General features: G+C 39.2%; 1 protein-coding gene across 1 annotated transcript in view; it reads right to left on the bottom strand.

The window, feature by feature from the left end:
• The window catches only part of VPS53 (VPS53 subunit of GARP complex), a 269,084-nt gene that overhangs the window by 108,149 nt on the left and 142,714 nt on the right, over positions 1–18,221 (bottom strand). The window contains exon 11 of the mRNA XM_077165441.1: positions 17,108–17,249. Within this exon, the coding sequence (XP_077021556.1) occupies positions 17,108–17,249 (142 nt within the window). The remainder of the gene's footprint in view (positions 1–17,107; positions 17,250–18,221) is intronic.

Genomic DNA, 18,221 nt, shown 5'->3' with positions numbered 1-18,221 from the left:
TATGATTTTGAATTTCTTGGACTTTGTATATGAGGAAAGCCAATCAGTTACCTGAAGTTAAAACTTTGCTCAAAATCATACAATGACAGAAACAGGATTTGAATTTTTGAGCTAAATGTCTAATTCTACGAGAGTTGTTAATAATGTCTCAAAATTATGTACGGGGTGGGCCTCATTTTTTTTTACCATATTTTATTATGAAATATAACATATACTAAAGAGCAATAAATTTCAAAGGATATTTTAACACCTAGTTATAGAACAAATTTCATAGTATGCTAAGGGTAACAGTTCCATAATTTCAGGTATTTCCTTCTAGCTGCTCTAAGACACTGGAGACTAAAAAGAAATATCAATATAATGATTTAGTAGTCATACTCATTTGTTAAATCATATCTTCTCAATTACAACTCCTCCTTCTCCTCTGATCCTTCTCGGTGAGCCTCATTTTTAAAACAGAATGTGTTACTGGAAATCATGACAAAATGCTGATAGTGGCCCAAGGGAGTTTCTGGGCTGAACTCAAGGGTAAAAAGTGTCAAAACATAATAGGCAGCACTGAATAAGAGCAACATTTAAAGCCATAAAAGTGAGGGCTCCCTGTTCAGTGTTACTGGGCTAGAAGATCCCCAAGGTTTCTTCCCTATTTCTACAGTCTGTTACTATTAACAACTGATGAAACCACCGAGTAGGAGCCAAGAATACTTGTCAACTCAACGCCCATTCATTTGGGGGACATATGTTCTAAGTATGGACCAAGTTGGTACAAGAAAAGTGATCCATTCCTTCATTCATCCGATGCATATACTGGGCACTTAGAAGCAAGGCAGTGAGCAAGACAGATCCTTCTCTGCCCTTCTGGAGATTAGGCTGGTGGGGGAGAGAGCCTTTAATCAGATAATCACACAAATACGTAATAAGGGCTATGAAGGAAAAACAGAGGTTGTTATAAAAGCGTACAACGGAGGGTCAGAGAATGCTTTCCTAAGAAAGTGATGTTTGAGGCAACTGAAGGATACCCCAGAGTTAAATTTAAGTGGGGTGAGGGTGTGAAAGTGTGAAAGGGAACAGGATGTGTTCGTCATTCATTCAACAATTATATTATAAGCATTTACTATGTCTGGCTCCTCTAGGCACTAGAGCTATAGGAAGAAGGGAGGCATGTGAAGAAAATGAACTTTAGGAACTAAGATGGGCTGGGGCAGGGAGTGCTGGAGTGCATCTTTATCTAGGGTCATTAGAGGGGTCTCCTTCTCCTTCAGGAGGTGATACTTGAGCAACAAGCTGAATGAGGAGAAGACAGCAGGAAAACATTTGGGGAAGAGATTCTTAGCAGGGGACCCAGAACAAAGGCTGGAATGAGCTTGGTGAGCCTGAGGGGCAAAAAGGAAGACAGTGGGGGTATCACAGAGATCAGAGGGCACGACGTAAGAGAGGTAGCAGAAGTCCAATCACATAAAGATTAGATTTTATTCTAATTATTCTAACTGAGCAGTCACTGTGTTTTTCAATAAGGAAGTCATATAACGAAATTTATGATTTGTAAACTATCGTTTCACTGCTGTGGGGAGAATGGACTATATGGAAGCAAGAAGATCAGTTTAGGAGGCTCCTCTAGTGTTCTAGGCAAGGGCTGATGGGGGTGCTAGTCTGAGGTGGTGTTGAAGAGAGGGAGAGAAAAGTGGCCAGGCTTGAGACATAATTAGGAGAGGGCACCAAGAGGATTTGCCCAGAGTGGCTGTGAAGAGTAAAGGAAATAAAGGAGCAGATGATCACTCAGTTACCAGACTAAGCAACCGTGTGGCTGGTGTTGCAGTGACTGAGATGAGACACCCTGAGGCAGTGGTGTCAGGCAGAGGACCTAACATATCTGGGTACGAGTCCAGACTCTACCACTTGAGTATTTCACTTAACTTCTCCAAGCCTCAGTCTCTCATCTGCAATGTGAAGGGATATTAAAACCTGCCTCACAGAACTGTCATGAGGATTAAAAAGCATGATATATATATATATATATATATATATATATAAAGCAGCTTAACACAATGGCTTGCACAGGGGGAAAAGCTCACTAAGTGGAATCTTTTATTACTATTTAATAAGGCTGGGCAATTAAATAAGGCAGAATTGTTATGTCTCTTAATGAAACAACTCACAGTAGGGAAAGAAGTAGGAGCACAGGTCTCAAAGTCTTGTAAAAAGAATTCCTTTTAACCACCACAAGTGAGATTCTGTCCCTACTATTCTGTCCCTTTGGGATCGCTCCAGGAAGTGAAAGCAATGGGCCAATTAAATTACAATCTCAAAGGCACACCAAGCTCCTGCTTTCTTCCCATCTACCTTGAAGCCCTCAAAAAACTGTACATTCCACCATCCTGTCAGTAAATGTTATATCCTAAAACCCCTGAAGTATGCATATAGACTCCTTCTATTTAGAAGGCTACATTACTCCTCAGATTAATTTGCTGTGATGAAAGAACATGTTTTTGCAGAGAGCAATCACTGGAGCAGTTCTGCCTTCTGTGTGTGGATGTGTTGTCAGAGTGAACCAGATCACACGTCTCACTCCTGCTATGCAGCTGTTGTACACCATATAGAATTACAAGTCTGGTTTTAGACTTAAAATAAGTCAAACGACATACTCCACAAGCTCCAGGGCTGCTAAATGAAACCAAAAATCTGCCAAAAAAAAAGAACGACTTTCTAATTTTAAAAGAATTCATTCTTTTTACTATAATGTCACTTGATACAAGCCCATACAGAAAGGCAAAATTCCTCATATAGCAAGTTAATTCCTACTGATTAGATCACATGGGATTCCCAACACCTCTAAAACCATAAGGGCCACAGGCCAGCCAAGCTGTCTAATTTACTGGTGGGAAGAGAGAGCTTGGCTTTAATCAACAGATATCCATTTCTGGGTCTGCCTGCTCAATTCCCTTTCTCAGGCCTTGGCAGGATACTTCAAATTATCAAAGAAGGAACTCTGAAAGTTAAGACTAATCTTTTTCCTTTCCCTGGAGAAGAAAGCTTTCAGTTATATGATGAAAGTTTCACAACTTCTGCATTTCTCATTCCAGGAATACCCTACTTATGCCCAATTGCTGATTTGTCATTAAAGAGCTGGTCAGGAGGTGTTAGCTGATAGTCAAGGTAGTAAGCACAGTGTTTCATTTTATTAGGACCACTCTCCTGGTACTGCCGTGCTCATATCTCATATTGTGACAGTTATTTACATGTCTCTTCCACTAGATCATCAGTACCTGTCTGACTCAATTTTTCATCTTTCCCTGAGAACTAGCAGTTGAATGCCACGTACAATGAGAAATGAAAAACATTTGTGAGCAAGTGCTGGTTCAAGAGAAACCCTAAATAAGGTCCTCTTCAGAGAACATGGGCAAAACAAAAAACCTGGGTATGTGTGTGCACGGATGCCTATAAGAGTGTCTAAAAGATATACCCCAAACTATGAAACAGTGGATACCTCTGGGGAGAGGGATTTGGTCTAGGTGAGAAAGAAGAGATCTTGAGTGTTTAACAAGTAGGCTTGTTTTTTTTTTTAACATAGGATATTTATTTGAAGAGTGAAGATTATAACTAAATTCATATAACACTTTCTAGAACACTTTATTTTTAAAATTGAGATATAATTCTATACCATAAAATTCACCATTTTAAAATACAATCCAGTGGTCTTTAGTATATTACTATCCAATTTCAAAACATCCATCACCTCCAAGAGAAACCCAAACCTCTTAACAGTCACTCCCCGTTCTCCCCTCACTAAGTCCCTAGAACAAAGAATCTACTTTCTATCTCTATAAAGTTGCCTGTTCTGGTCATTTCACATAAATGGAATCAAACAATCTATGACCTTCTGTGTCAGGCTTCTTTCACTAAGCATAATGTTTTCAAGGTCCATCCATGGTATAGCAATTATCAGTACTTCATTCCCTTTTATGCATGAATAATAAGTGTTTATCCTTTGTATGGATACACCATATTTTGTTAACCTATTCATTTCTTCCTTTTTTAAAACATTTTTTATTAATTAAAAAATTAACATACAAAACATTAAAATATTATTTCATTCTACATATACAATCAGTAATTCTTAATATCATCACATAGTTGCATATTCATCATTTCTTAGAACATTTGCATCGATTTAGAAAAAGAAATAAAATGATAATAGAGAAAAAAAACTATACGTACCAGACCCCTTACCCCTCGCTTTCATTTACCACAAGCATTTCAAACTAAATTTATTTTAACATTTGTTCCCCCTATTATTTATTTTTATTCCATATGTTCTACTCTTCTGTTGATATAGTAGCTAAAAGGAGCATCAGACACAAGGTTTTCACGTTCACAGAGTCTCATTGTGAAAGCTGTATCATTGTTCAATCATCATAAAAAAACATGGCTACTGGAACACAGCTCTACATTTTCAGGCAGTTCCCTCCAGCCTCTTCACTACATCTTGAACAACAAGGTGATATCTACTTAATGCATAAGAATAACCTCCAGGATAACCTCTCAACTCTGTTTGGAATCTCTCAGCCATTGACACTTAGTCACATTTCACTCTTCCCCCTTTGGTTGAGAAGGTTCTCTCAATCCCTTGATGTTAATTCTCAGCTCATTCTAGGGTTTTTCTCAGTCCCTTGATGCTGAGTCTCAGCTCATTCCAGGATCTCTGTCCCATGTTGCCAGGAAGGTCCACACCCCTGGGAGTCATGTCCCACGCAGAGAGGGGGAGGGTGGTGAGACTGCTCGTCATGTTGGCTGGAGAGAGAGACCAAATCTGAGCAACAAAAGAGGCTCTCTTGGGGGTAAGTCTTAGGCCTAAATTTTAAGTAGATTTGACCTATCCTTTGTGGGGTTAAGTTTCATATGAACAAACCCCAAGACTGGGAGCTCAGCCTATAGCTTTGGTTGTCCACACTGCTTGTGAGAATATCAAGAATTCAACTTGGGGAAGTTGAATTTCTCCCCACTCTCACCATTCCCCGAAGGGGGCTTGCAAATACTTTTCCAGTCACTGATCAAATCACTCTGGGATTCATCAGGGCATCACTCTGGACAAACCAACAAAATCTCATATCCTACCTGAGATTCCAAGTACTTATGACATTCAATCCAACTATCTACATGAGTTATATTAGGAAATGCTCTAGTCAAAATATAAATTTTGTAACAAACATTTTTTGCTTTAGTCTCACACATAAGGTGACATTCTAAAGTATTAATTATCATCTATTTTCAGCACCCTGCAATGACATTCCTTTGTTCTTCCTCATGCAAAAACATTTTCAAAATTTGTACATTGTACATTTCATTATTATTATACACTCTAGGCATTCCTAGATTATACCATCTCGATCTTTATCATCTATCTTTCTTTCTGATTTCACTTATGTCCCCAGCCCTTCTCCCTCTATCATTCTCACATGCAGCTTCATTCAGTGTTTTAGCATAATCACATTACAGTTAGGTAGTATTGCGCTGTCCATTTCTGAGTTTTTATATTCAGTCCTGTTGCACAATCTGTATCCCTTCAACTCCAATTACCCAATATCTCACCCTATTTCTATCTCCTGATGGTATCTGTTACCAAGGAAATATTCCAAGTTTATTCACGAATGTCAGTTCATATCAGTGAGACCATACAGTATTTGTCCTTTTGTTTCTGGCTAATCACACTAGCATAATGTCCTTAAGGTCCATTCATGTTGTTACATATTTCATAACTTTATTCTGTCTTACAGCTGCATAATATTCCATCTTATGTAAATGTCACAGTTTGTTTAGCCAACTGTCTGTTGATGGACATTTTGGCTGTTTCCATCTCTTGGTAATTGTTAATAATGCTGCTATAAACATTGGTATGTAAATGTCCATTTGTGTCCTTGGCCTCGTGTCCTTTGAGTAGAGACAGAATATAGATGGGTCCTGTTTTTTAATCCATTCTGCCAGACTATGTCTTCTGATTGGAGAGTTTAATCCATTAACATTCAGTGTTATTACTGCATGGGTAGTACTTTCTTCTACTATTTTGCCTTTTGGATTTTATATGTCATATCTAATTCTCCTTCTTTTTACCTTTACTCATAGTCTTCCTTTCTACACTCTTCTTCACACCTCTCTCTTCCATCTTTGTATCTGTGCCTAGTGTTCCCTTTAGTATTTCTTGCAGAGCTGGTCTCTTGGTCACAAATTCTCTCAGTGATTTTTTGCCTGAAAATGTTTTAATTTCTCCCTCATTTTTGAAGGACAATTTTGCTGGATATAGAATTCTTGGTTGGCAGTTTTTCTCTTTTAATAATTTAAATATATCAAACCACTGTCTTCTTGCCTCCATGGTTTCTGCTGAGAGATCTGCGCATAGTCTTATTGGGCTTCCCTTGTATGTGATAGATTGCTTTTCTCTTGCTGCTTTCAAGATCCTCTCTTTCTCTTTGACCTCTGACATTCTGACTATTAAATGTCTTGGAGTATGTCTATTTGGATCTGTTCTCTTTGGGGTATGCTACACTTCTTGGATCTGTAATTTTAAGTCTTTCATAAGAGTTGGGAAATTTTCAGTGATAATTTCCTCCATTAGTTTTTCTCCTCCTTTTCCCTTCTCTTCTCCTTCTGGGACACCCACAACACGTATATTCATGCGCTTCATATTGTCTTTCAATTCCCTGAGTCCCTGCTCATATTTTCCCATTTTTTTTCTCTATAGTTTCTGTTTCTTGTTTGATTTCAGATGTTCCATCCTCCAGTTTTGAAATCCTAACTTCTGTCTCTCGAAATCTACCATTGTAGGTTTCCATTGTCTTTGTGTATTAGTTAGGGTTCTGTAGAGAAACAGAATCAACAGGGAACACTTGCAAATATAAAATTTATGAAAGTGTCTCACGTGACCGTAGGAACGCCGAGTCCAAAATCCACACGGCAGGCTGCAAAGCCGATGACTCCAATGGATGGCCTGGATGAACTCCACAGGAGAGGCTCACCAGCCAAAGCAGGAATGCAACCTGTCTCCTCTGAGTCCTCCTTAAAAGGCTTCCCATGATTGGATTTAGCATCACTAATTGCAGAAGACACTCCCCTTTGGCTGATTACAAATGGAATCAGCTGTGGATGTAGCTGATGTGATCATGACCTAATCCTATGAAATGTCCTCATTGCAACAGACAGGCCAGTGCTTGCCCAATCAGATGAACAGGTACCACAACTTGGCCAAGTTGACACCTGTCCCTAACCATGACACTCTGTCATCTCTTCTACTGTGTCTTTCATTCCCATAAGTCCTGTGATTTGTTTTTTCAGACTTTCAGTTTCTTCTTTTTGTTCTTTCCTTGCCTTCTTTATATTCTCCCTCAATTCATTGATTTGGTTTTTGATGAGGTTTTCCCTGTCTGTTCGTACATTCTGAATTAATTATTTCAGCTCCTGTATGTCATTTGAATTGTTAGTTTGTTCCTTTGACTGGGCCATAGCTTCAATTTTCCTAGTGTGATTTGTTATTTTTTGCTGGTGTCTAGGCATTTAATTCCTTTAATTAGTTTATTCTGGAGATTGCTTTCACTTCTTTTATCTAGGTTTTTCTTGCTGGATGAATTTGTTGTCTATCTGTTCTTTGACATTCCGTTCAGTTTTATCTGGACCTTTAGCTTAAATTTTGTTTAACAGAGGAGAATTTTTCAGTTCTTGTTTTCTTGCGTCTTGCCCTGCTTGTGTGGTGCCTTCCCCCACCCCCCACACACTTAGGAGGGTCTACTTAGATATTATATACCCCAGCCAGATTTTCCCAGACCAAACTGGCCTCCTATCAGGAGGAAAGAGTCACCTGCATCGGTTTTCCCTGAGGGTGAGACCCAGCAGGTTGAAAGACTTTCCTGTGAAGTCTCTGGACTCTGTTTTTCTTATCCTGCCCTGTGTGTGGCACTTGTCTGACTGCAGGTCCCACCAGCATAAGATGATGCGGTACCTTTAACTTTGGCAGACTCTCCCTGCTGGGGGCATGGTGGAGACAGAGGAGAGGTTGTAGGCTGGTTTTAATGGCTTCAGATTACCAAGCCCTGGTGTCTGAATTCCTTGATGGAGGGATTCCACCTGAGTTGGGCTTCACCCCTCCCCTGGGGAAGGGGCTCCAGACAAGCCCCCAAAAGAGCTCACTTCTGCCTATGCCTGGGGCAGTTGCAGCCTGAAAATTCCTGCCGCTGTATCCAGAGGCAGTCAAGCCTTTATAGATACACAGCCACAAAAACCTCTGTTTCCTTCTTTTTTTTCCCCCCTTTTTCTGTCAGTCCTGCCCCCTTGGCACCGGGGCAAAAATGAGCAACCTCCGCTTTGATCAGGTTCACCTAAGCTGGGGGCCTATTTTTAGTAGTCAGAATTTGTTAATTAGTTCCATAATTGGCATTTGATTGTACCCAGTCCCTGCTGCTGGTAAAGTCCTTTCCTTTCCCCTCTGGGAAGCGGCCTGTGGGGGAGGGGCGCTGGCTGCCTCAGCTTTGGGAACTCACGGTTCGGGGGGGGCGCTTGCAGCCGGTCCAGCTGGTCCAGACTGGGGTACGCTGAGTGTCTGGTCACTGATGTGGCCCCAGGAGCTGTTCTGTACTGTTTCTGATTATTTAGTAGTTGTTCTGGAGGACAAACTAAAACGCGCACGCTGTTAAGCCGCCATCTTGACCCAGAAACCTATTCATTTCTTGATGGACATTTGGGCTGTTTCCACTTTTTGGCTATTATGAATAATACTTCTATGAACATTCATGTATAAGTTTTTGTGTGATTATGTATAATTCTCTTGGTTGTCTAGCTAGGAGTGGAGTCACTGGGTCATATCACTCTCTGTTTAACTTTTTTAGGAACACCAAACTGTTTTCCAGTGATTACACCACTTTATAGTCCCATCAGCAACATATGTAGGTTCTACTTTCTCCATATCCTCCCGAAATTTTCTGTATTTAAAAAAATTATTATAACCATCCTAGTGAGTGTAATGTGCTATCATTGTAGTTTTCATTTGCATTTATTTCCCTAATGATTAATGATGTTGAACATTTTTTCATGTGTTTATTGGTATATACACATCTTCTTTGGAGAATTGTCTATTAAAATCCTTTTCCTCGGGCCACAGTGGCTCAGCAGGTAAGAGTGCTTGCCTGCCATGCCCGAGGACCCAGGTTTGATTCCTGGTGCCTGCCCATGTAAAAAAAAAAAAAAAAAAAATCCTTTGCCTAATTTTAAAATGGATCGTTTGTCTACTCTTTTTTTTCGGGTGCATGGTCCAGGAATCAAACCTGGGTCTCCTGCATGAAAGGCAAGCATTCTATACCTCTGAACTACCCATACACCCGGGCTGTTTGTTTTTTATGTTGAGCTGTAAGAGTTGTCTATATATTCTAGATACTAGACCCTCTTAAGATATAGATTTGCAAATATTTTCTCCCATTCTGTTGCTTGTCTTTTCACTTTCTTGAAAGCATCCACTGATACACAAAAATATTTAATTTTGATGAAGTACAATTTATTTTGTGTGTGTGTGTGTGCTTTTGGTGTCCCATCCAAGAAATCACTGCTTAATTCAAGGTCATGATAATTTACCTATGTTTTTCTTTCTAAGACTTTGATGGTTTTAAAACTTAGATAAAGGTCTTTGATCCATTTTGAGTTAATTTTTTTATATAGTGTGTAAATACAATTTTTAAATCCTATTTTTCTTCATAAGTCATATCTTAAATGCTTTCCCAGTCATTGTAAAATATTCCCTTTTTTTTTTTCCCTTATTGGATTTCCTTTTATAAATAAGGCTGGAATGAATATCATTTGAAATTATTTTCTTAGGACACACATAGAATTATAGGCTCAAAAGGTATAAGTATTTTCAAGTTGCAGAACACCTCTTTTCAAACAGCTTTCTGCATCGTCGACTCTTATGAATGCAACAGTTTGTCGCTCCCCAAACTGAATCTTGATGTCAGTGATGGCTTATTAAGATTCAGAATCTGCTTTAATGGGTTTCTTGGTGCTAATTCAGTGATGTCTAATGTAAAGGGATGAAACTCCCAAGCCTAAAAGGCAAAGCAATCTTAACGAAAGATCTTTTTTCTTAAAATGTTTTTATTTTTAAATATTTTTATTGACAAATATTCACACATATACATTACATACATGGTGTACAATCAATGGCTCATCATTTTTTAGAACATTTGCATCACTCCCGAAAAAGAAATAAAAAGAAAAAAGGAAAAACTCATAGATATCATACCCTGATTCCTCTCTCTCATTGACCACTAGTAATTCCATATATCCAATTTATTTCACCCCTATCTCCCCTATTATCTGTTTATTTTTTCAATCAATTTTTTTTACTCATCTGTCCATACCCTGAATAAAAGGAGCATCAGACACAAGGTTTTCACAATCACACAGTCACATTGTAAAAGTTATATCTTTATACAATCATCTTTAAGAATCAAGGCTACTTGATATAGCTTTTATAATTTGACTGTGTGATTGTGAAAACCTTGTATCTGATGCTCCTTTTATCAACCTTATCAACAGACAAGTAAAACACATGGAATAAAAATAAATAATAGGGGGAACAAATGTTAAAATAAATTTAGTAGATTGAAATGCTAGTGATCAATGAAAGGGAGTGGTAAGGGGTATGGTATGTATGAATTTCTATCTGTTGTCTTTTTATTTCTTTTTCTGAATTGATGCGAATGTTCTAAGAAGTGATCACGATGATGAATATGCAACTATGTGATGATATTGTGATTACTGATTATATATGTAGAATGGAATGACCATATGTTAAGAATGTTTGTGTTTGTTGTTACAGTTTAAAAAAATTTAAAAATTAATAATAATAAAAAAAAGAACCAAGGCTACTGGAACATAGCTCAACAGCTTCAGGTACTTCTCTCCAGCTACTCCAATACAGCATAAACTAAAAAAGGGATATTTATATAATGCATAAAAATAATTTCCAGGTTAGCCTCTCAACTCTGTTTCAAATCTCTCAGCCAATGAAACTTTATTTTGTTTCATTTCTCTCTTTAATGAACGATCTTAGTGAATTTACAGATACCTGTAAATTCAAGACTTTTACAGTGAAAGGCTATTAAGGAAAACCAATTATGCTGTTCATTTATTATTACTATTTTTTAAATTTCGAGAGTAAAACAGGCTTCCATTCCTAAATATAACACAAAAGGAATAAAAACATATGTTTAGGAGATGCCTGGGTAGTTCAGTAGTAGACTTCTTGTCCGCCATGTAGGAGACCCAGGTTTGAGTCCCAGTCCAAGCACCTCCCCCCACCAAAACAAACAAACAAACAAACAAACCTATGTTCACACAAAAACTTATACATGAGTGTTCACAGAAGCATAGAAGCATTACTCATAATAGCCAAAAAATGGAAACAACCCAAATGTCCATCAAGTAATGAATGGATTAATAAAATGTGGTGTATCCATATAACAGAATATTATTAATACGTAAAAAGGAATGAGGCGGCCCACGATGGCTCAGCAGGCAGAGTTCTTGCCTGCCCTGCTGAAGACCTGGGTTTGATTCCTGGTAGCTGGCATGACACACAAAAAAAGGAATGAAGCCTCTTCTGCATGTCCAGCCTAGGTGGCATGAGACAAATCTTTACCAAGTACATGCTACTACTGATCTACATCAACTATCCATCTTCCTCTCCCAAACTCACCATCCAAGCTTCAGCAACATCAGCCCAACTGGGGGAGAATTTCATTGTGACCTGCACAGTTTTGGGTGAACCAGAGGGTGCTGTGGACTTTAGTTAGAAATACCCAGGCCAATAGTTGGACGCCCCCTACACCAGCGAGCGGGACGATGTGGTATGCCAGGAGGGCCAGGTACAGCAGGAAACAGTGAGCACCCTTTATGTGGAAGAGACCTGGGTGACACTGGCATCTATACCTGCTGGGCCACCAACCTTCACGGTATCAGTGCAGCCATGACCCATATCTGTGTGATTCAAAGCCCTTGGATCTCCCCTGCCTGTTTCTAGCTCCTTCCCTGGTATCTGGCTATGGGGCAATGGACAGAAGCAAGGCACCTTTGTGAATCTCAGTGGTTTTTTATGCCAAGGCCAAGGAGGGCCTCCCATCCCCACCCCCAGAGCAGAAACCACCTCCATATACATCCTTTGTATTTTCAATACCTATCACTCTGTTTTTACTTCTCAGACTCCTTCCAAGCCTTGGTCTACGGTTAGGGTCATCCTTCACACTGTAACCCCTGGCCCCTGGCCCCACCTCCGAGGTTGAGGCAGAGATAAGCCAGGGCCAGTTGGGCTTGAATACCTAAGGAAGGCGCTCTGGCCCCTTTAGGCTCCCAAGAGTTATTCTTTAAAGGTCCTTGCTGCTGCCAGGTCCTCACAAAGACCCACCTCCTTTCTGTCCCAGAAAAACACAGAGACCACATAAATAAGACACAGTGTGTTCTTTTTAGTTTCCATAATACGTCTGCCCCAGCGTGGGGTATGACCAAAGCTTATCTCTTCATATCCACCAGCCCTCATGAGGGAAGCCCCACTCCCTACGATTTGTTCCTTTCTCCAGCCCTGTCCTTCTCAATTAAAACAATGCTTTCTAAAGTACATTAAAAAAAAAAAAAAAGAATAAAGTACTGGTATTTGCTATACCATGGATGGACCCTGAAAACATTATACTGAGTGAAAGAAGCCTGACACAGATGACCACATGTTATACAATTCCATTTATATGAAATGGCCAGAATAGGCTAATTCATAAAGACAGAAACTAGATTAGTGGCTGTCTGGGCCTGGAGGATGAAGAGAATGGGTAGTAAGTGTTAATGGCTATAGCGTTTCTCTTTGGGGTGATGGAAACATTCTGGAAATCCTTGTGAATGTACCAACTGTACTAAAAATCACTGAACTGTATACCTTAAATGGTGAATTTTATGGCATATGAAATTTATGTTAATTGTTTTGCAATTAAAAAATAAAATAAGCATAGAAAAAATGTATTTAAAAGTCCAATTTCAATTGTGGAAAATGTATAGAAAGAATACACCAAAATCATCTCTGTCTGATGGGTAAATGGATGACATTTTTTCTGCTTCTCTGTTCTTGCCTATCCTTTCCAAATTTTCTATCTTGACTATGTATTACTTTCTTTCCAGAAATAAAGAAACAAAAATCAATGTCTATTTAAGATGTTATAAGTGGAGGAATTATTGTCCTTTAGCTTCAAGAAAGCATGTATAAAATATTTTCAAACATTAAAGGGGGCTCATTGGATAAGGGAAAACTGTTTCTGTTCAAGACATAAGACCTCCTCTCTGGCAGAACTGCAAAATATCTCCACCTCCTTCTCCCTGTTCACCTCAGATTCTTCCTCTTACATAGTCTCTCTAATACAAGTGTTAGGTTGCTGGAAGATTGAGGTGTAGAGTTAGACACCCTGTGTGGGCTTTCATAGGTAATAAGTTTTGCAAATGCTCTTCTGCTCAAATTGCATGGCTGACAAATCACACCTTTACCCTCTATATTTATAATGTAATTTAAAAAAACTGGGCAAGTATAAATGTATATTAAAATGACCCCAATAAGCTATAGGACAATTCTATTAAAAAGGTAACTTATGCAATGGCCAAGAAGGGAAATCCAGCTGAGTGAAATGGGAAAATTTTTCATTTTATTAAAAAAAAAAAATCAAAACTACCAAATTCAGTGAACCAGGTATAAAAACCTAACTTGATCTACTCTGCTTTCAGCAGAAGGCTAAATATAATTTTTTCACCTTGAATCTAATCATAAAGTCACTAATAATGCACATAGGTGTAGTTATAACATATCCAGGCACTTGCTTTTAGTTTCAAGGCATTTTAATTTGATGACTATTTAAAATTCTTCCTAAAAGGTGAGAAGTTTAGGCAGCTGGCAAAAAGCACTGGTAGGGTACACCCTCAAGTAACACAGCTTAAGGTATCATATTTATTAGGGCTAGTTCAGTTTTTTTATAAAAAGTCCTGTTCTTAAGGCTCTCAGTCTAAAGTTCTATCAGATGTCACAGTTGCCATGTCTGAAAAAGCAGCAAAAGACAATACAGACAACTGATCAATTAGGAGTTAAGCTCTGGCATATCTTTTCAGGTGAGCTAGATACACCCTCAAGCTCACCCGTGGCTGTTTCATTGTCAGGGCTTAGAAGGTTCTGAATGATACAGTGAAGCAGCTGGGGATTGGGCAGCACACCAAGGCTTCTAGCCAACTTGGCTTCTTGGTTGACTTCTCTCCTGTTCCATGATAATGTTCCAAGGAATTCACTGATTTTTCTATGAAATTTGGCATACATTAAATGGTGTCAAGATACACCTTCATTCATTTTGTAGTTTATCCTGATACCCTGAAACAAAATGGCGGCCAAAAAAGATTTTCAGAAAAACATAGCCCAGGAGCAAGGCAGTGTGGGGAAGAGACACTGGGCCAAAAAAAGTCTCCAGGTGGGATGCCTGGCAGCCTAGACAGGGAATCAGGCCAGCTGGAGCCCCGGGCCTGGTCTAGGCTGGACTCTTCCCAGTGCTATCAGGAGCATGGTCAGTAGCCATGACTAATCCACCAGGGTCTCTGCTGCTGGGGATTACAGACTATATGAGCCTGGTTCCTGCCATCATCTTATTCTGAGCTGAGTGGGGTCATATCTTCTTTCCTTATAGTCTGTAGAAAGAAGATATGACCCCACTCAGCTCAGAATAAGGTGACGGCAGGAACCAGGCTCAGTGTGACCATCTTCTACAGTGAGAAGCATGGCCGTCATATCCTCCTCCAGCAGGGCTACAATGAACATGCTCCAAGACCTGGACTCCCTTGTTGAGGCCGCAGGGGTTCTACTATGATTCTAGAAACAAATCTTTAAGGGAAAACCCTTGAAGGCTATGGAACAGCTTTGGAATGGAATGCAGAATGAGTGATTACTGGGAAAAAGAACAGTCTGGGAGAAGAGGTTAAATTAAACAAGTTGAAGAAGTCTGGGGAAATAGTTGACCAATTGGAGGGGTATAAAAAGAACTCACTGGTAGTCAGCAGGCTTTCCAGCCAAGTATTTGTAAGCTGAAACTCTTTGCAAACTTGTTAGGAGAGGAAAGCAACAATTGAACAACTGGAGGAGAGAGTTATAAACCGATTCTGCCAGAAAATTTCAAAAACAGAAGACCAAAAAGGAAGGGATTGGTGGAAAGGGTCAAGTGTTCCTAGCTGAGTGCTAGCAACAGAGTCCACAACTGTCAGGAGATGTAAAGATTGCAGCCCAGAAGCCTGGCCCTGGCTCAGTGAGTTAAGGCAGGGTGGGGCCACCCTTCCCTGAGAAACTTGCACCTCCAGCCCTGTCCTCCCTGGGACAGAAGCTGGCTGAGAGGTGAACCACTGCCACTTTGCATTCTTTCTCCTATTTTCCACAAAAAAGCACTATCTTTGCAAGCTTAAGTAGAACCTCTGTCAGTTTTCTTTATTCTATCTCTATGTGGCTGCCCTGTCCTGCAGCCTCACCTTGTCTGGAGAGGCTGTCCCTTTCCAGATCTCTCTAGCACTTTTCTTAGACAGGTAAATGCTCCCATGTGTCCTGGAGAAGCCTCAACTGTACAGGTTACTCTGGTTATCCAATACAACAGGCCTTATGATCCCCTGTTATCTTATCATCTCCTAAATGTAAACCCCAAATCATTAGGAGGCAGGGCACAGCCAAGGAAGAGGACAGTGGCTCAAAACAGGTAACTGGCACTAAGCATTCTTCATTGGGACTTATTTCCTGTACAGATGGCTGGATTACTGGACTAAAGACCCTGTCCTTAGCCTCTACTGTCCCTGCCTGGCCAGAGGTCATGTAAACTCAGGGGGCCACTTCCAGGGTGGAGCCTATGGTCAGATCTTAAGCCTCCATGTCCCCAAACAGATTTCTGTAGGGCTGAACTGAGTGTTGCATGAATCTCTCCTTGAAACCATGCCAGAAGCATGGCTTGGGAAGGGTGGAGTGGAGCACCAACATAGGGAAATCAAGCAGGTGCTAAAGTCACCTCCATACTTCTCTGGAAAGGTGCATGCTTCCTTGAAGTCTTTCCTTTCAAACACTGGTTCAAAGATTTTGCTACTGAATCACATCTTTCTATTGTTACTGGCAGTTTTTAAAAACAATTCAAGTTTTAAAGGGAATTCAAGAGGTATGGGCATCTCATCTTTGATTTATTCTTCTACTCCTTCCTTTTCCCTCTTTCCCTCATTGCCTCATTCCTGTCAACCCACATGTATTCTGTATACTCTGCATGAATAAAAAACAAGATGGATCAGCCATGATCCCTGCATTCAAGGAGTTCAAAGTCTGTATGTGTATAACGATGTAAACAGAAATTATGATAAAACATAAAACTTTGGTTTCCCCATAGACACAAATCTGAAGAAAGCACATTGATGTATTAGTAGGAAGAGTCTCTAAAAAGAAAGTTTCATGAGAAAATCTTTAGACCTGATCTTTGACTACACAGAGATTAAATGTTTTTAAACCAATAATATCATATTCCACCTTTCCAATGGAGGGACACATTCCTCAGACTCATGTACTTTTTTTTTTTTTTTTTTTAAATCTTTCAGCACCTTTCTAACATGCAGATTTGTATACAAGGTTTTGAGGTTTTTAGGAACACACTGATTTGTGGCTCATTAACCACATTAAAAAAACAAAACCTAAAATGAAAGCATATCCTAATTGTGATGAAATGCAGCAGCTGATATAGATATAAGGTACTTGGGATGGGATAAGCGAAGTCTGACTACTCACAAAATTACTGATCCGCAAAATGAGGCCAGTAGTTAGATAAAATGATGACAGGACATTCTAAAAACATGAAGTACTGCATAACAGACAGATAACAGGTCCATACAAAATACTCTGCATCATCACTTTTTACAGTAATTCAGAGAAATCCCTGGAATGAGGTTGTTAAGCACTTGAGCCTGTAGATGGACTCACCATCCCATAAAAGAATGAAGTGAAGCCACCTACCCAACAATGGATTTCATGGTCCCATCTCCCTGCAGAGGGTCTTACCAGGGTTCCATCTGTCAGGGTGCAGCCGGAGAAGCGTTTTGCAAGAAATCCCTCAAAGTTGGTTGTTCTTTGAATGGCAAAAAGAAGCAATTTCACCTCAATCTCCTTAGCTCTGGTACGCATGATCTTGGCAAGTTCTGTCCTTCAAAACAAAGAGGTAAGAATGTCATCACACAAACTGATCATTCATTCAAGAAAACACAAAGTAAGTGGTTTTAGTTTATACAACAAATGTATGTGGTCATTTCAAATGTCTGTTATCAAGTTGGACTAACACCTGGGGAATAGCAATATATATTTTAAATAAAAATTTTAAGGTGAAATTATCCACTAGTTAAAAAAAAATCAAGGGATTATGGACACTAATTTATTTACATGGTTACTACTATTTTTATATCTTTAAAACTTTCAATAATTTATTAATAATAATGTATGAAGTACTTAGTTTTTATAAAATACAAATATTCTCTATAACTTCACAAGTTGTCAATTACTTAATTAGAAAGTTCAAAAACCTTCTCTTCAGTCAGAGAAACATAACACTGAAAATACACACGAGAGGCTGCATTCTCCATGTGAAAAGTAATACAAACATGCTTAGGTGGTTCCTGGCCTATGAAGTTCACATGCAACTCATTGAAGTTTTGTGTTTCAGAATATAAGTTTTCAGAGGACAGGAACATGTAAGTTCTCAGTAAGCACTAAGCTATCATCATCTTCCCATACAAATATATGACAAAATCAAAGAAAGAACCTCTGAGTTTATTTGAGAATTATTTATCTAAGGGATTTTTGCCAAAATTCTAACAATAAAAGTTTGGCAGCAACACTGCCATTAGTTGAGACAATAGCAGGTACTGACGCTTACACGGGGGTTAGTTGGCTTACGTATACTTCCAGTCTCCTGCAGGTTTCACTTTTTCTCACTGTTTTAGTTTGCAAGTTTGATGGACTATAGGTTAAAGAGAATGAGCTAATTTCATAAGGAATTAAGCCTTTCTTTGCTAATCACAACTTAGAAAGTGATACCCACAATGGACCTTGAATTAATACAAAAAAGTTATCTAACTCTATAGTAGTAAATGTGTTTCTTAGCCCAAATCCCTTAAAATAA

This window comes from Tamandua tetradactyla, chromosome 6 (genome assembly GCF_023851605.1).
Source record: "Tamandua tetradactyla isolate mTamTet1 chromosome 6, mTamTet1.pri, whole genome shotgun sequence".
Classification (NCBI taxonomy): Eukaryota; Metazoa; Chordata; class Mammalia; order Pilosa; family Myrmecophagidae; genus Tamandua; species Tamandua tetradactyla.
The sequence above is the reverse complement of the archived record's forward strand: the minus strand, read 5'-3'. Positions and strand labels throughout refer to the sequence as shown.